This window comes from Salminus brasiliensis, chromosome 14 (genome assembly GCF_030463535.1).
Source record: "Salminus brasiliensis chromosome 14, fSalBra1.hap2, whole genome shotgun sequence".
In the NCBI taxonomy this organism is placed as follows: domain Eukaryota; kingdom Metazoa; phylum Chordata; class Actinopteri; order Characiformes; family Bryconidae; genus Salminus; species Salminus brasiliensis.
This window is the reverse complement of record NC_132891.1, coordinates 30,574,227-30,588,279: the sequence shown is the minus strand read 5'-3', so window position 1 is coordinate 30,588,279 and position 14,053 is coordinate 30,574,227. Positions and strand designations below refer to the sequence as shown.

Sequence of the window (14,053 nt, the reverse complement as noted above, 5' to 3'; positions counted from 1 at the left end):
GACGTGAGCTACTGGAGCTGTTTTCTGCTAGACTACTTTTACTTCTACTTGAGTCATTATTTCACTAAAGTAAGCATGAGAACCACCAGAGACGGGCTTAAGGGGCTAAAGACCGGAACGCTATCTATTTGGGTTCATCAGCGTGTCATGATGGACGCTGCTTTTAATCACTAAAGAAAATCTTCACAGCTGCTTCACGCTCACTGCACTTCGCTCGTTAGCATCAAGTAACGACACTTCCATGGGTTTAGGCCACGTTACCCACCTCTGGCTGGAAAGAAGGAGGGCACTCGTCCGGGGAAAGAGTGGAGCTGGAGGAAACGGCCTTGTTGCGCCAAGGCACCCAGCACAGCTTCCAAGAGGCTAACGCAACCAGCAGCAGCAGGGCCAGGCCGCACGCCACCAGCACGCCGACGGGGAGGCCAACTGTGACGTCCGAGCCTAGGCAGGGAAGGCAGAGCGGAAGGAAGGGCCGTGCAATATGGACAAACAGATGGCAGAAACAGTGAGACAGAAGAAAGACAGGCGTATTAGCTCCAATGACTTATTCAGAGATTGATCTTACTTAGCCGTAGAGCTTATTGAGTTTATTGCTGTAGACTACACTGACAATGGCTCATAGAGTAGATTGTTTATTACAATAGACACCGTCTCAGCTTCGTCTTTGTATGTCAAGCAAATGGCCTTTCTTCACTGATTGATATTGTCTTTAATATCCCCTAATGGAATATTATTAGCATATTTTTTGCATGTTTGTAGAGGTCTGTAATAGCTGTTTCTATAATGAGGCCACAGAGGAGGCAAGATGCATAAGTGACCAGCATTCTTTATTTAATTTAATACCTATGGTCTGTCCAGGCCGTAATGCCCTATTCATGAGACATCTATATAGTTTAATAGTATAGAGCATAGAGTATAGAGCTATAGAGCTAAAATAGTGTAGATTAAGGCTGCACAATATTGCATTTTAGCATAGTCATCAAAATGTGTGCATGTGCAACATTCATACTGAATGCGGAATGCCATACACACACACACACACACACACACACACACACATATATATATATATATATATATATATATATATATATATATATATGTATATATATATATATATATATATATATATATATATATATATATATATATATGCCATACATTTCATTTAGCCAAAACAAAACAAGTCCTTTCTGCACCAACCCTTAATGACAATTCTATATTTTCAATAGTTCAATAGTCAATAGGCAATTAATAACTATTAACTACAAAATAAATTACAATAAAAATGCATATGAGCTTTTTAAAAAAATAAAATGTATCATTTAAATCAAAGCACATAGCAAGAAGTCAATGCATTCAACGATTTCATAAAAAAGGCAATAGTTCTACATAGAATCAAGACAACTCAAGGAACCAGCTGAATGCTTAAATGGTACTTTTAAAGTTTGTGATTGATCACATGGAGGTATGGAGGTATGGAGGTACGGAGGTACGTTTTATGATCTGATGATACAAAGATTGAGTTGTTTGACCACAATGACCAGAGCTACAGTACGTTTCTGGGACTAAAGATGAAGCTTTCCAACTGTTAAGCATGGTGGAGGTAGCATCATCTCCAGGGCTGTGTGGGAACTGGCACACTGTACAAAGTGGATGGGATAATGATGAAGGAGGGCCACCTCAGAATTCTTCAACAGCTAGATGGTAAAAAACAATTTGAACACAATTCAGTGTTCCAACATGACAGTGACTCCAACCACACAGCAAAGGTGGTTGTGAAATGGATAAAGCAGGCTAACATGAAGATTTTGGAATGTCTGACCTTCCCAAAATGCTGACCTTATCCTTCAAAAATCTAAAATATGTGGACTGTGCTTAAAGGTCGGGTCTCTGCCAGGAAACTGACAAATATAATTGAACTCCCAATTCTGCCAAGAAGAATGATGGTGATGGTGACCAGGCGTGTCTGGTCAAGGTGCAAGGTGTGCTGTATGTAAACTGTTGTATGAATGATATGACCCTGTGTTGATTTCAGGACCCTCCAAACCCCCCATGAATTTGCTAAAAAAAAAAAAATGTATCTTTTTATCCAGCTTTTCTATCCCGGGTGATGAACAGGTCAAAACCATTGAAACCCAAAATACCATGACACTGATGTCCACGATGAGCATATGTAAACATGCAACCCCAGCTGCATATGGTTTGTAAATGGTTCTTTAAGGAACTCAGAGAACCCAAGAGAACTTCAAGTCAATGAAGTGGTTAGCTGAAATACGTCCATAAACTTTTAAGTTTAGTTGAGTTGAAGTTGAGTTGAAGTGTTAAAAATGTTACAGGGGCCAAAACATCCGCACGCAGATGAACCAGAAGGCATCTCTGAGTGTCAGTTGCCAAAACAAAGCCTATTGAAAAGACAAGGTGATAATGCTAAAGTGATAATCCCACACAAGCGCTCACAGCCAAGCTCGGACTCCCTGCTACACGACGCATACGCTGCAATGTAATTAAGGTTATCGCTGAGACAGTATAACCATAGGCTTGTAATCTATTTTCAATAGAACAATGGCGGCGAAGATGCTGCATTGTCATGAGTATTCTGTGAGTCCGTGAATGGCGTTCTGATGTACGTGGGTAGAGGAGGCGGCTGGAGCTCTTTTTTTTCTGCCCGATTATACGGAACGTGCTGGGAAGCGAACAAATAGAATACCATAAGCCAGAGAGACTCCAAGAGTGCTGACAAGCACAGCGCAAACATTCATTTCAAATGAAAAGGTGGAGGAGAAGTGGAGAGGGATCTGTCACTGGAGGGCCGCTGGGAGTTCTAAAGCAACCGTTATTACAATTTTTTTATGAGAGTACTCTAAAGGCAGGTGATTATTTGTTTTTTGTTTTTTTTGTCCCTACCTGAGGCGTGTTAGCCTGGACACTGTTTCCTTCGATTTTAACCAATATCCCCTGTTCCCCCCAGTGGGTTTGATTAGTCTTATTTATCTGCAGTAATGCACACTGAGGAGTCCCTCAGTAAAAAAGTAAGTGTGTGTGTAAACAAGTGTAGACACTTTGTTGGCTATGGGTGACTGGAGCATTGTCTCATTTTTTAAGGAATTGACTCAGCTTGTCTCTGCAGTGGTTGTGCTGTCATGAAGGTAACTGCTGAAAGCACAAGGGAGATTCTGATGAGTTTAATGATTTAAAGCAGCATTATGCGAGGACTGGCCTTTCTTGCTCTCGGGACGTGGAATTCAATAAGAGATAAAGAACCAACATCAGAAGTAAAAGAAGCATGTGGACTGATGTGGTAGAGTAATCTTACAGGACTTTACACAATGTAAATATGACAAATATGTTATTGCAAAAGATTTCCTGTCTCCTTTGCCTGAGTTACATAGTGCTCTTAGCAGCGTGCCGAGCCTGGAGTTGTCACATTACTGATGCTATTCTCCCTATAAGAGTCCAGTGGAGCGTAAACATAAATTTGAAGCTGTTATTTTAAGATAATAATGTTACATAAAGCTGCTTTAATTTTGTTTAATACATTCCTCTGTGCAAAAAACTCAGATTAAATAATAACAGAAAAAACAAGTAAAATCAAACTTAACTTCCCATAACCAGGCCTTTCATTTACATGGATTCTAACTATTTATCTTCTATTTTTTGTTATTAGCAGTTGTATTATTGTTCACGATCATAATTTTATTTAGTTTTAATTATTTTACTACTATTGCTAAGCATATGAGGTGATTATATTAATATACCCCAGCACAAAAGCACTGACTTATATGGTGTAAAGGTGACATACCATTCTCTTTTTCCTTCCTCCACTTTTGAGGGAGTTTTCCTTTCCTTTTTTGCCTTATTTCTGGATTTCTGTAAACATTATGTTGTAATATAATGTGCTATACTAATAAATTTGACTTGGCTTGACTTGACAGGGGCTCCTGAGTGGGGCAACCTCCCCAGTTACCCAACCCACGCATTATTACCTAGTCCTCATGCATCAGCAAGCAGACACCCAGTCAGCATCACACCACCCAGAGAGAGCAAGGCCAATTGTGCTCTCTCTGGCTCCGGCTGCTGATGGAAGGCAGCATGAACCCCAGCGATCCTTAGGTCATAGTGCCAGTGCTTCAGTCCGCTGGACCACTCTGAGCCTATTTTGGAGGCTTTGTTACAGTGAGCTTAAGCAGTAAGGATGCCAGAGACTATTCTTTGGATGAATTTGGATAAGCCATCTATTAGCTTTCATCCAAATGACCTAACCGCAGAATGTTGGAATCCTGACTTTGCATTGCTGCCTCCAACCTGTACCAGCTACTGTACTACTTGTTTCACCAGATACCCATAAAACATCCATGTTACCTTTTTATCCCACACTAGTTTCTGCCCCACTTTCTCATACATGAAAATGTTCTGCTTCGTTAAAGTTCCAAAAATGTAACACAGTAATTTTGCTGAATTTCCCTTTTTCAAGTCCATAAGCTTTCCTGTCAGAGCCTTTTAAAGATTGAGAAGAAGAGTGTCCACTTTGTAGGCCTCAGGGCTTATCCTGGTCAGAGAAGGGATTTCCAAGACCAGGGATTTATTCTTCCAGCGGATTTGAACCATCACCCTGCTCATGACTTCTCCTTGCTCCTTCAAAATTGCAATATACAGCGTGCCCCTGCCAGCCCTGCCTTTGTCAGGTTTTGATTCTCCATCACTGTCGGCTCAGCTGGGGGGCTTTGAGTCAGCTTATTAAGCAATCCTTAGTCAGACCACTAATCTAAAGAGCCCCTATCAGGGAAAGCTTTCTTTGCTTTATTGAAATAAAGATGTCTGAATATGTAAGTATTTTATAGCAGAACCAACTCATTTACATATCTCCTCCTACTCCTCTGCCTACCACAGGTTAGCTGTACTTATTTATCCCGTACTGTACTTATTTTTATTTATTATGAAAAATGTGGTGCGTTTTGGGTGTAAACAGAGGATTTCTCTTGTTTTTTAGATGCTTTACGAATCTGTGAGCTGGATGAAGAGCTAGTCCCAGTCATAGACCAAAGGACAAAGCCACAGAGATATAAAAGGCAGCATGTGTGTTTCTGGGGAGTAAACACTGTGATTTGATAACAGGATTAAGACTAGGTTTTAGCCTCTTCTTTTGGTGAAGTGAATAACATTAAGTATCTCCTTATAAAGGCTCCTGCCAATGGGGTGGGATCTGCATATTAGGCAGCCTGATAGTGCCTAAATAAACAGTCAGTTATTGAAGTTGATGTTTCTGAGCCACTTTGAATGGTCTCTGACTTTGATTGATCTCCAAAATGGCAGGTCTTGTGGGGGTGTTCCCGGTACGCAGTGGTCAATATCTATCAAAGGGGGCCAAAAAAAAGGACAACCGGAGAACTCGTGACAGGGTCATGGGCAGCCAAGACTCTTTGATTGGATGCTGGATGTAATGTTCTGGCTGCTCAGTGTACATCTGATGGTTTTATGTCTGGCTGAAGGAATCACTGCTGCACTTGTTTTTCACTGCATTCTTTTAGATTCACTCAAAGTGCTTACAGCATCACAAAGAAGCTTATCTGAAAAGGCCAGCAGAGCACATTTGTACTACATTTGCTGGTGACCTTTATTGTGTTCCCTCCATTTATCTGTTTTCATGGAAAAATATTTAATCAGGTTTTAAAAAAGAATTTTCTTGTGCTGTAAAAGCTACCTGATACTATCATTACGAGTAAATATGAAACTGTGACATTTGAATTTTATGAGAAAATAAGACATAATATTTCCATGAATAAGGCCTGCAGTAACCAGATTTTTAACACCAAGCATTGTAAATGGAAGCAACCTGATTTTAAATAGTCTGAGCTATTGTGTAAAGGAAGAAAATTATCGATACCTGTGCAAATGGCAACAACAGAGCAGGATATATGTACTGTGTGCCAACCTAGGGATGACGCTGGGATTTTAATGTGCTTGTTTATCCACTGTAGTTATGAGCGAGCGATGGAAAGATGTGAACTCAAGGTGAAGTAAAAATTAGCTAGCTAGTGCAAACAGAGACAATTCTGTGTGTGTAGGAAGAGGATGGGGCTTATTATTATTTAAAAGAGCAGGCACTCGAACCAGACGTTCTGAACAGGGTTGTTTTAGCCATGTTATGAATGGGTGCGGTAGTACATGGTCCTTGTGATATTTTGACCAGAATATTTTTGAGTGGGAAAAGAGCTCTTCTGTCTGTTTGTGTACAGTCGAAGGCAGGCAAAGTATAACCCATTTTCTTGTTATTAGGATGTGATTGTGTGAGTCATGTACTGACTGGCAAAGAAATGTGCTGCCTAATTCCTTGGAAATTGATCATTTATTCTACACCGAGTGATGGAATGAGGAAGACAAGGTAGCTGTTTCTCCTTTTAGCAAGCAAAATAGAAATGGGCATACATTAGTGAAGTCAGGATATTGGATGGATCACCACCTCACCTTATCCTCAACTTCCCAACTCATCGCAAAAGTATTGAATGGAGCACCATCATCATCATCATTCCAGAGACCACAATTCTGCTGCTCCACAGTTCAATGCTGGGGGGATTTATACCCCTCTAGCTCATGCCTGGCATTAAGCATGGTGCCATTAGTGCCATTAGAGTAATTTTCTACAGGTACTAGACAAGTCGTGTTTGCACATTTGCTCATCTGCATCAGGTGAGGTGTCCACAAACATTTGGACATATACTGTATGTTCCGGGTTTGTTGAGTTTTTTTCTCTTTGACACTACTCTTATATCCAACCATACCAGTAAAAGTAAAAGTAAAAGTCCACCCCTCCTGCCTGTAGAAAACATGGACAGCACAACGTCTCTCAATAGTGAAGCCTCCACAGGTCTAGTGCCTCTGCTGGCTGGTTGCAGTATGATGCATAGCTCTGCCAGCCCTCATATGTATCTGATCCTGAAGTCTGATACTAGCGTAAAATGGCCAATGTGGTCTATTTAGTTGTTAGCTAAAGTTGGCCTAGTTCTAGACTTCGTAGTATTTGTACTCGGTCAAGGCCTCGGTCTAAATACCATTTTAACATTTTTCCCTTCTTTTAATCAGCACTGGTACGTGGTACTCTCTTGCTGCAGCAGCTCGAGGGCTTCACTGGACCGTAGGAGCTTCGATTCATCTCTGCGGCAAAAAGAGCAAACAGAGCTGAGCTCCGAAGCTGTAATTTGATGGAAATGTAAGTCGTTTGGTAACTCACAGTGAGGAATAACCTCTAATCTCACCTCCTTCAAGTATAGCTGGATGTGCTGTGGAGTATTTTACTCTTCGAAGAAAAGTGACCCATGCAGAAGCCTTGAGGCTGTGCTGTAAGCTCAATGGTGGTCTCAGAGAAGGAGTCAGGTCTAACCAAATGAGTAGGTGTGTGCAAATCTTACAACATGGCGGACGATTCTGGATTTATTTTTATGGAATGGAAGGGAATGGAGACACGTTGTCCATGTTTTTCTGCTGTCATTGGTTTGAATGCTTTGTCTTTGCTTAATATAAGCAGATTAAGCCGATGCTGGTTGGTTAACCCATCTTTTTTGGCCTTTCTTCTATTTCAAAATTTTGGCCACCACTGCTTTTGACAAAGATGCTTTGTACACCTTAAGCATAGATATTTGAATTTGCTTTTTCGTGTTAGTTTTGCATTTTTTCCAGTTTAATAATATATATTTTTGTCTTTACCAGTTAGTCAAAGACATATGTTACCCACTGAAGCACCACTACAGCTGAATTCAAGTACTTCAAGGAGTGCTGCCATTTAAAAAACACTGAACTACAGTTGGGATGCATTTGGACTCAGTCAGGAGGCCGTTCCAGACTTAAATAAGTGAAGCAGACAGAGCATGTCTCCATTCTCCTGCATGACTTGTTTGTCTCGGAATTCGCCACTGGACTGTAAGACACGTCTACGGCACCGGGCAGTGGAGTAGAGTGAAAGCTGGCGCAGTCTTCCACCCGGGGAGACATGGGTAATGAAGCGCAGCAGTGTGAGAGCCCAGCGCCCCAAGGGTCTGATCGGACCACCGGCAGGGAACTCGACCCACCCTGGGTTTCGGCACTCTGTTAATGAGCCTCCCCACCCCTGGATGCTTCACAGCTGCAATCAATCAACAGGGAAGCTCATCAGTACTTGTCCAGGGTTAAGAACAAAAGGATCGATATGGTTGACATAGCTTTAATGGTGCGCTTTGCTACAAATGCCACTAGCACCGCACTATCGTCCACCGCGCCTCACGGCATGTACAGCAATCTGATTGCCATTTAATGTTGAAGGGCGGGGCTTAAACGTAAACAGACGCCATGTTGAGCATTTCAGCAGAACGCTTGTTCATATTTACAGTAAATGTTCACTTCTGAAGAAAACAAAAACCTGACTAGCTTAGCTTTTAACCAGCATGTTAGGGTATGTTTTGGCTGAGTTTGATGGTTTAGCTGGTCTAGCGGCGTGACAATACTAATCCACCAGTATAACTAGCGTAATAAGCCCATACTTGGCAAGTAGGACATCTGTAGCACTTCTCTGCATGTAAACCCCTGACTATGCACAAAACTCTGTGCAAATAATGCCTTCATACTTGTCAAGGGCCGACATCAGACCAGAGACTTTATAAAAGGGGAGCTCAACATGGTGTCTCCTTACGGATACAGTCCTGCGCTTCAACAAAAAAGAGCCAATCAGCTTGCTGGTTATGTGGAGGGTTGATCTATCGTGGTGCTGTTGGGACCAAACCACCACCCCCCAAGGAGTGAAGCACAGTCACTGGCCAATTACAAACAAGCATGGCCAATTACAGACTAGTCCTACCACTTTCATTACATAATGCAAAAATGTTTTACACAAAATTTTTCTCATTGAATTTAGCTTCAAGCGGTCAGAAAATCTAACTGATAAGTGTTACACTGACCAACCAGGGTTGCAAGGATTAAGCTTTACTTAAGAAACAAAAACGCAACTGCATTGCACAGCAGATAGAGAGGAAAAAGGACAGTAATTACAAGAAGCAGTAATGGTTTTTATCCTGAGTGTATTTGTGGAGTAAGTCTCCAAACAGCTGGTGACTGCCTAATCTAATTTGCCTTCTTATCCATTTGTCTCATCTCTGAACTCTGCTGTGTCTTTGGGTTGTATTTCCATATTATATAAACACAGTCATAGCCAAATATTATGACCACCCCTGGTTTGGAATGAACTCGGCCCATTATATCAGCTCCACTGACCATATAGGCGCACTCTGTAGTTCTATAATTACACACTGTAGTCCATCTGTTTCTCTGCCTGCTTTTTTTTTTTTTACTATTATTTTATTATTTTATTAGTATTTGGGCGGTAGGTCATTTTCAGCACTGCAGTGACCCTGACATGGTGGTGGTGTGTTAGTAGGGTGTGTTGTGCTGGTATGAGTGGATCAGTGTCCACTCACTGTCCACTCTATTAGACATTCTACCCAGTTGGTCCACCTTATAGATGTAAAGTCAGAGACGCTGAGGGGTTTAAAAACTCAGCAGCACTCGCCAACAGGATTGGCTGCATTTTCGTCTAAACTGCACAGCTAAATTCTGTTTAGCGGTTATCAAAGCTGCTAATGCTGACAGTCTAGCTCACCCACACAGATCAAATTAACGTGTCACAGGCTTTTTAGCTCTGTTTGAGTTTAGCGAATACTTTGGTTAACAGGATGAGCTGCATTTTCGTCTAGACTGCACAGCTAAATTTAGCCAAAGGTGTCAGACGTATTCACATTTATTACTCAGGTAGAAGTGTAGATACTAGGGTTTATATTAAGTATCAACTGAAGCTTTTTACTCAAGTAAAAGTGTAAAAGTACGGGTTTCAAAACTACTTAAAGTCAAAAAGTAAAAGTAATGTAAGAAAAACCAAGGCCAAAAGCTTAGGCCGCACCACAGGGGTCTATAGTGCACTACCCCACCTCCCCAAAAACAGCCATAATGAGGAAAATGTTCTATTAAAATGTTGATGTTGAAAAATGTTGGGCTGCACTAGGCTGCCTGTTTCAGCTGTAGATCTGCCCATTGAAAATGAAGCATTTTAGTAATATCAGATCTATTAAAGGAGCATCTCTGTGCACTATGAGCATTAACATGTTTTATGAAGTTGTGAATATATGATGAGGAGTTGCCTGTATTGTATTGTAATGGTGCAAAACGTCAAACTTCAGAGGCATGTGATCAACAAGCTTTATTGGAATGTAAATGTGGGGCTTAGTCGGGGCGCTTTACTTAGGTTCTCTTGAGTCTGTGCCACAGGCATCTTCATAATAAACTACAGACGTCTGCTGTGTCCTTGCTGGAGCATAACGTGACGTGTGCAGGTGCCATGGATCGCTTACAAACCAATAGGGAGTCAGAATGGTATATCTTTATACTTCTCATCCAACCACGATCAAACTCACACTATCCGGATGGCGTGATTTATCTGGATAGGCTTTTTTTGTTTGTTTGTTTGTTTTTTGTTCTGGCAAGCCGAAATTTCAACAGAAATAAAATTGAAGTAACAAAGCTATTTTTAAAATGTAAGAAGTAGAAAGTACAGATAATTGGGTGAAAATGTAAGGAGTAGAAGTAAAAAGTCGGCTGAAAAATAATTACTCCATTAAAGTATATGTAGAGTAATGTAATGCAGACCAGTTATCAGGGCTGCTAATGCTGACAGACTGGCCTGCTGTTAGCATGTCTTCTACCAGATGTTGGTTTATCTGGTTGGTTTGTCTTTGGGTTGTATTTGCATATTATATAAACACAGTCATAGCCAAATATTATGACCTCCCCTGGTTTGGAATGAACTCGGCCCATTATATCAGCTCCACTGACCATATAGGCGCACTCTGTAGTTCTATAATTACACACTGTAGTCCATCTGTTTCTCTGCCTGCTTTTTTTTTACTATTATTAAATTATTGTACAATTATTTGGGTGGTGGGTCTTTTTCAGCACTGCAGTGACCCTGACATGGTGGTGGTGTGTTAGTAGGGTGTGTTGTGCTGGTACTGGTGTTGTACTGGTGACAGAATGAAAACAAACGCGAATGAAATCGGAGTAACGAGGCTATTTTTAAAATGTAAGGAGTAGAAAGTACAGATAATTGGGTGAAAATGTAAGCTGAAAAATAATTACTCCATTAAAGTATAGAGTAATGTAATGAAGTATTTGTACTTTGTTACTTGACACTTCTGTCCTTTGTCTCATTTGTGCGTCCAACACACTCTTGTTTACTTCTACGATCACAGGTGGAGAGGAAATGATTAGCTGGGTGGTTTACGTTCCGTTTTTTTTTTTTTGCTCAATAATCTGCTTTTGTTTGCAAGTATGTACGAGGTTTTGATATCAGTGACACCATCCAGGACACCAAAGGGCATAAGGTCTGGTGTTGTGCATGTGGACTTCAGAAAGTTATTACCAGAGCCTACACTCCACCAGAATGTTGCCTACCCACCCGACCAGCGTTAAGCTAATTAGAAAGCAGTCGTGGATTTAGATTCCCCGTTTTCAATTAAATGCTCTTGTGCCTATCAGTGAACATCCATCATATAGATTAGAAAAGTTGAATTAGGTGCTCACTTACAACCTTGATATGGCTAATGACCTCCTTTAAATACACAGGCTAACTAAACAAACCGAGAGTTCATTAAGACATACTATGGATATTATTAATCACTCATAGTCATCAGATAGATATGAATTATACCATCATTTAGATATTACAATGGTTCAACCCCCTGTTTATACTACCTGTACCTCAATTAGAATGCAAAGGCTGCGACTACAGTACCTCATTTTTCCCAGGTCAATTTCTTTTAATCAAATTTAATATCCAAGAAGATTATTCAAAAATCTTCACACGTAATGAGCTTAATGAAGGTATCCCACTGGATTCCATCAAGCACAGTGTTTCAGCTCTAGATTCCTTGAGGAACACTTTTCTTTTCAATGAGCCCTCAAGCATTTCTGGAGGTTCTTAGCAGAGCTTATATGTCCTGAAGAGGTTCTTTTAGGCTATTATGTTTATTTTGTGGTTCCTCAGGGTCCTCTTTTATTCTCACAAGGTCCTGGAGTGATCAAGAGGTTCAGTGAGCCTGTAGATGCACGCAAAACATGGAATCTGCAGAACAGTTTGGCACTTCCTGATCAAGTTATTTTTGCCCGGATCTGATCCGAATTAATATCAGCCATTATTGATCTGATCATCTTTGTGTTTGTATAAATAATCCAGCCACACAGTTTAGATCAGATGAACTGCTGATTAATCTGTTCAGTAAAATCCCTTTATTTTTAGTACTGGTTTCTATAATGAGACAATCTAGACTGATTTATTTAGTTTAGAAAATGACTGTTTTATAGTGTTAATATTTTATAATCCCATCTGACTCTCCTCCCTAACCAATCAGCTCCCAGCTCCTTTAAAACACTGCAGTCAGGTCACTTACTGTGTGTAGTGGTTCACACTCTGCACTGGTGTGAAATAACTGGTTTATAGTGGACGAATGTGCTGTGTGTGATTTGGATTTCCATAGCGTATGTGTCTGTGTTAGCATTAGCGTTAGCCTCCACTCAGTTCTGAATGTGTTCTTCAGTGATGGTTTTAAAACAAAGAAAGGCGTGCGGTTCTCCCGCTGGTAAAACAGAGATAGTTTTATAAAGGTTCAGATATTATGATCTGTTTTCATGTTCTACTGTAAAACAGCTGTACATTGCAGACTCTCTTCTGAGAACGCTCCTCAGTGCTGTCAACTAGGCTGTAATGTCCGTTAATGGCGCCTTGAGGCCACCAGATATCACTCTGAACACTGTGGTTAAAAAAGATTCGGAACTGGATTGGGATTAAAATAGCCGATACCCAATCCATTACAATATGCCTGGATCGGCCTCGATCTCGGTCCACTGGATTGGATCGGGATTGGATCTGTAATACCAGTATTTAAAATGTCTTTTTTCAATTTTTCTAATTGAATTTAGCTTAGTCCACTGGGTTGAATCAGGACATCTTTAATAGTGGTATTTAAAACATGTTTTTGTTCATAGGTTTTTATGACTGTGAATATGAATACTATTGCAAATAGTAATACTATTGAAGCTTTAAATGATGCATATATAATGCCAAGAATAAAGAACAAGAATAAAAACATAAATTCTTGCAATGTTTGTCCTTAGTGGAGTAAAAATAAGTATGTACCACAGTCATAATGCCTCAACATTAGGTCACGGTTGTGTAATTCAGCTAATATTAACTTAACAGCAGTTTTCTCTTGATAGCAGGAAGCAACAGAACGCAAGTTATGAGCTCGACCAAAAGGTTTCCAAGATTTCCAAGCCAGTAGTGTTTGTTAGCTCTTTGTACAACAAATGGAAAACAAATGGAGCAGAAAGATGGCACAGGATCAATTTTCCAAGCACAAAGACGTTGGCTACTCTCCTGGAGGTACAGACGGCCTAACACCTTGGACTGATGGAACCACTGAACAAAAATACAATTACTTTTACATATTTCTCTCGCAGTGATTGACACAAAGTAAATGGTTTTCTCAGAATGAATGGCTGTTAGGTCGGCCTGGTGGCCTGAAGAAGTTGAAGAACCCCAGACAAATCTGCAGGCCAAATTAATCTCTGTGCTTTGGAGGCCGAGATAGCAGATGAAAGGGGTCGGCCTTTAATTTCCTCCTCTCTCCTTCTCCTTCGGAGTCGTCGGGTTCGCCCCGCGTTGGGCCACGACTGGAGCCATATGAGCTGTTTCAGAGGGCCTGCAAATTTAATTAAGCTTTGTTTTTGAAGCCGAGTCAGAGAGCAAACCGGGGCCCGAGGGGGCTTTCTCTTCAAGTGTCTTCAAACGTAACCTGGTTTCCATAGAAACGTGGCCATTAGATGCAATGCGCGCTCTGCCCGCTCGAATGTGAATCAACTCATCTTCAGTAAACACAGAAAGGCTTGTCACAAGTGTTGGACATGGACAGCGCATTGTGGCCGCTAACACGTGTGATGAGGGTGCCGTCTAATAGTATTAAAGAAACTCCATGTGAGGCGT

The 14,053-nt window shown here is 40.9% G+C and overlaps 1 protein-coding gene across 1 annotated transcript in view; it reads right to left on the bottom strand.

Annotated features, from left to right (window-relative positions):
• syt6a (synaptotagmin VIa) overlaps positions 1–14,053 on the bottom strand; it is a 106,483-nt gene that overhangs the window by 31,411 nt on the left and 61,019 nt on the right. The window contains exon 2 of the mRNA XM_072656404.1: positions 266–441. Within this exon, the coding sequence (XP_072512505.1) occupies positions 266–441 (176 nt within the window). The remainder of the gene's footprint in view (positions 1–265; positions 442–14,053) is intronic.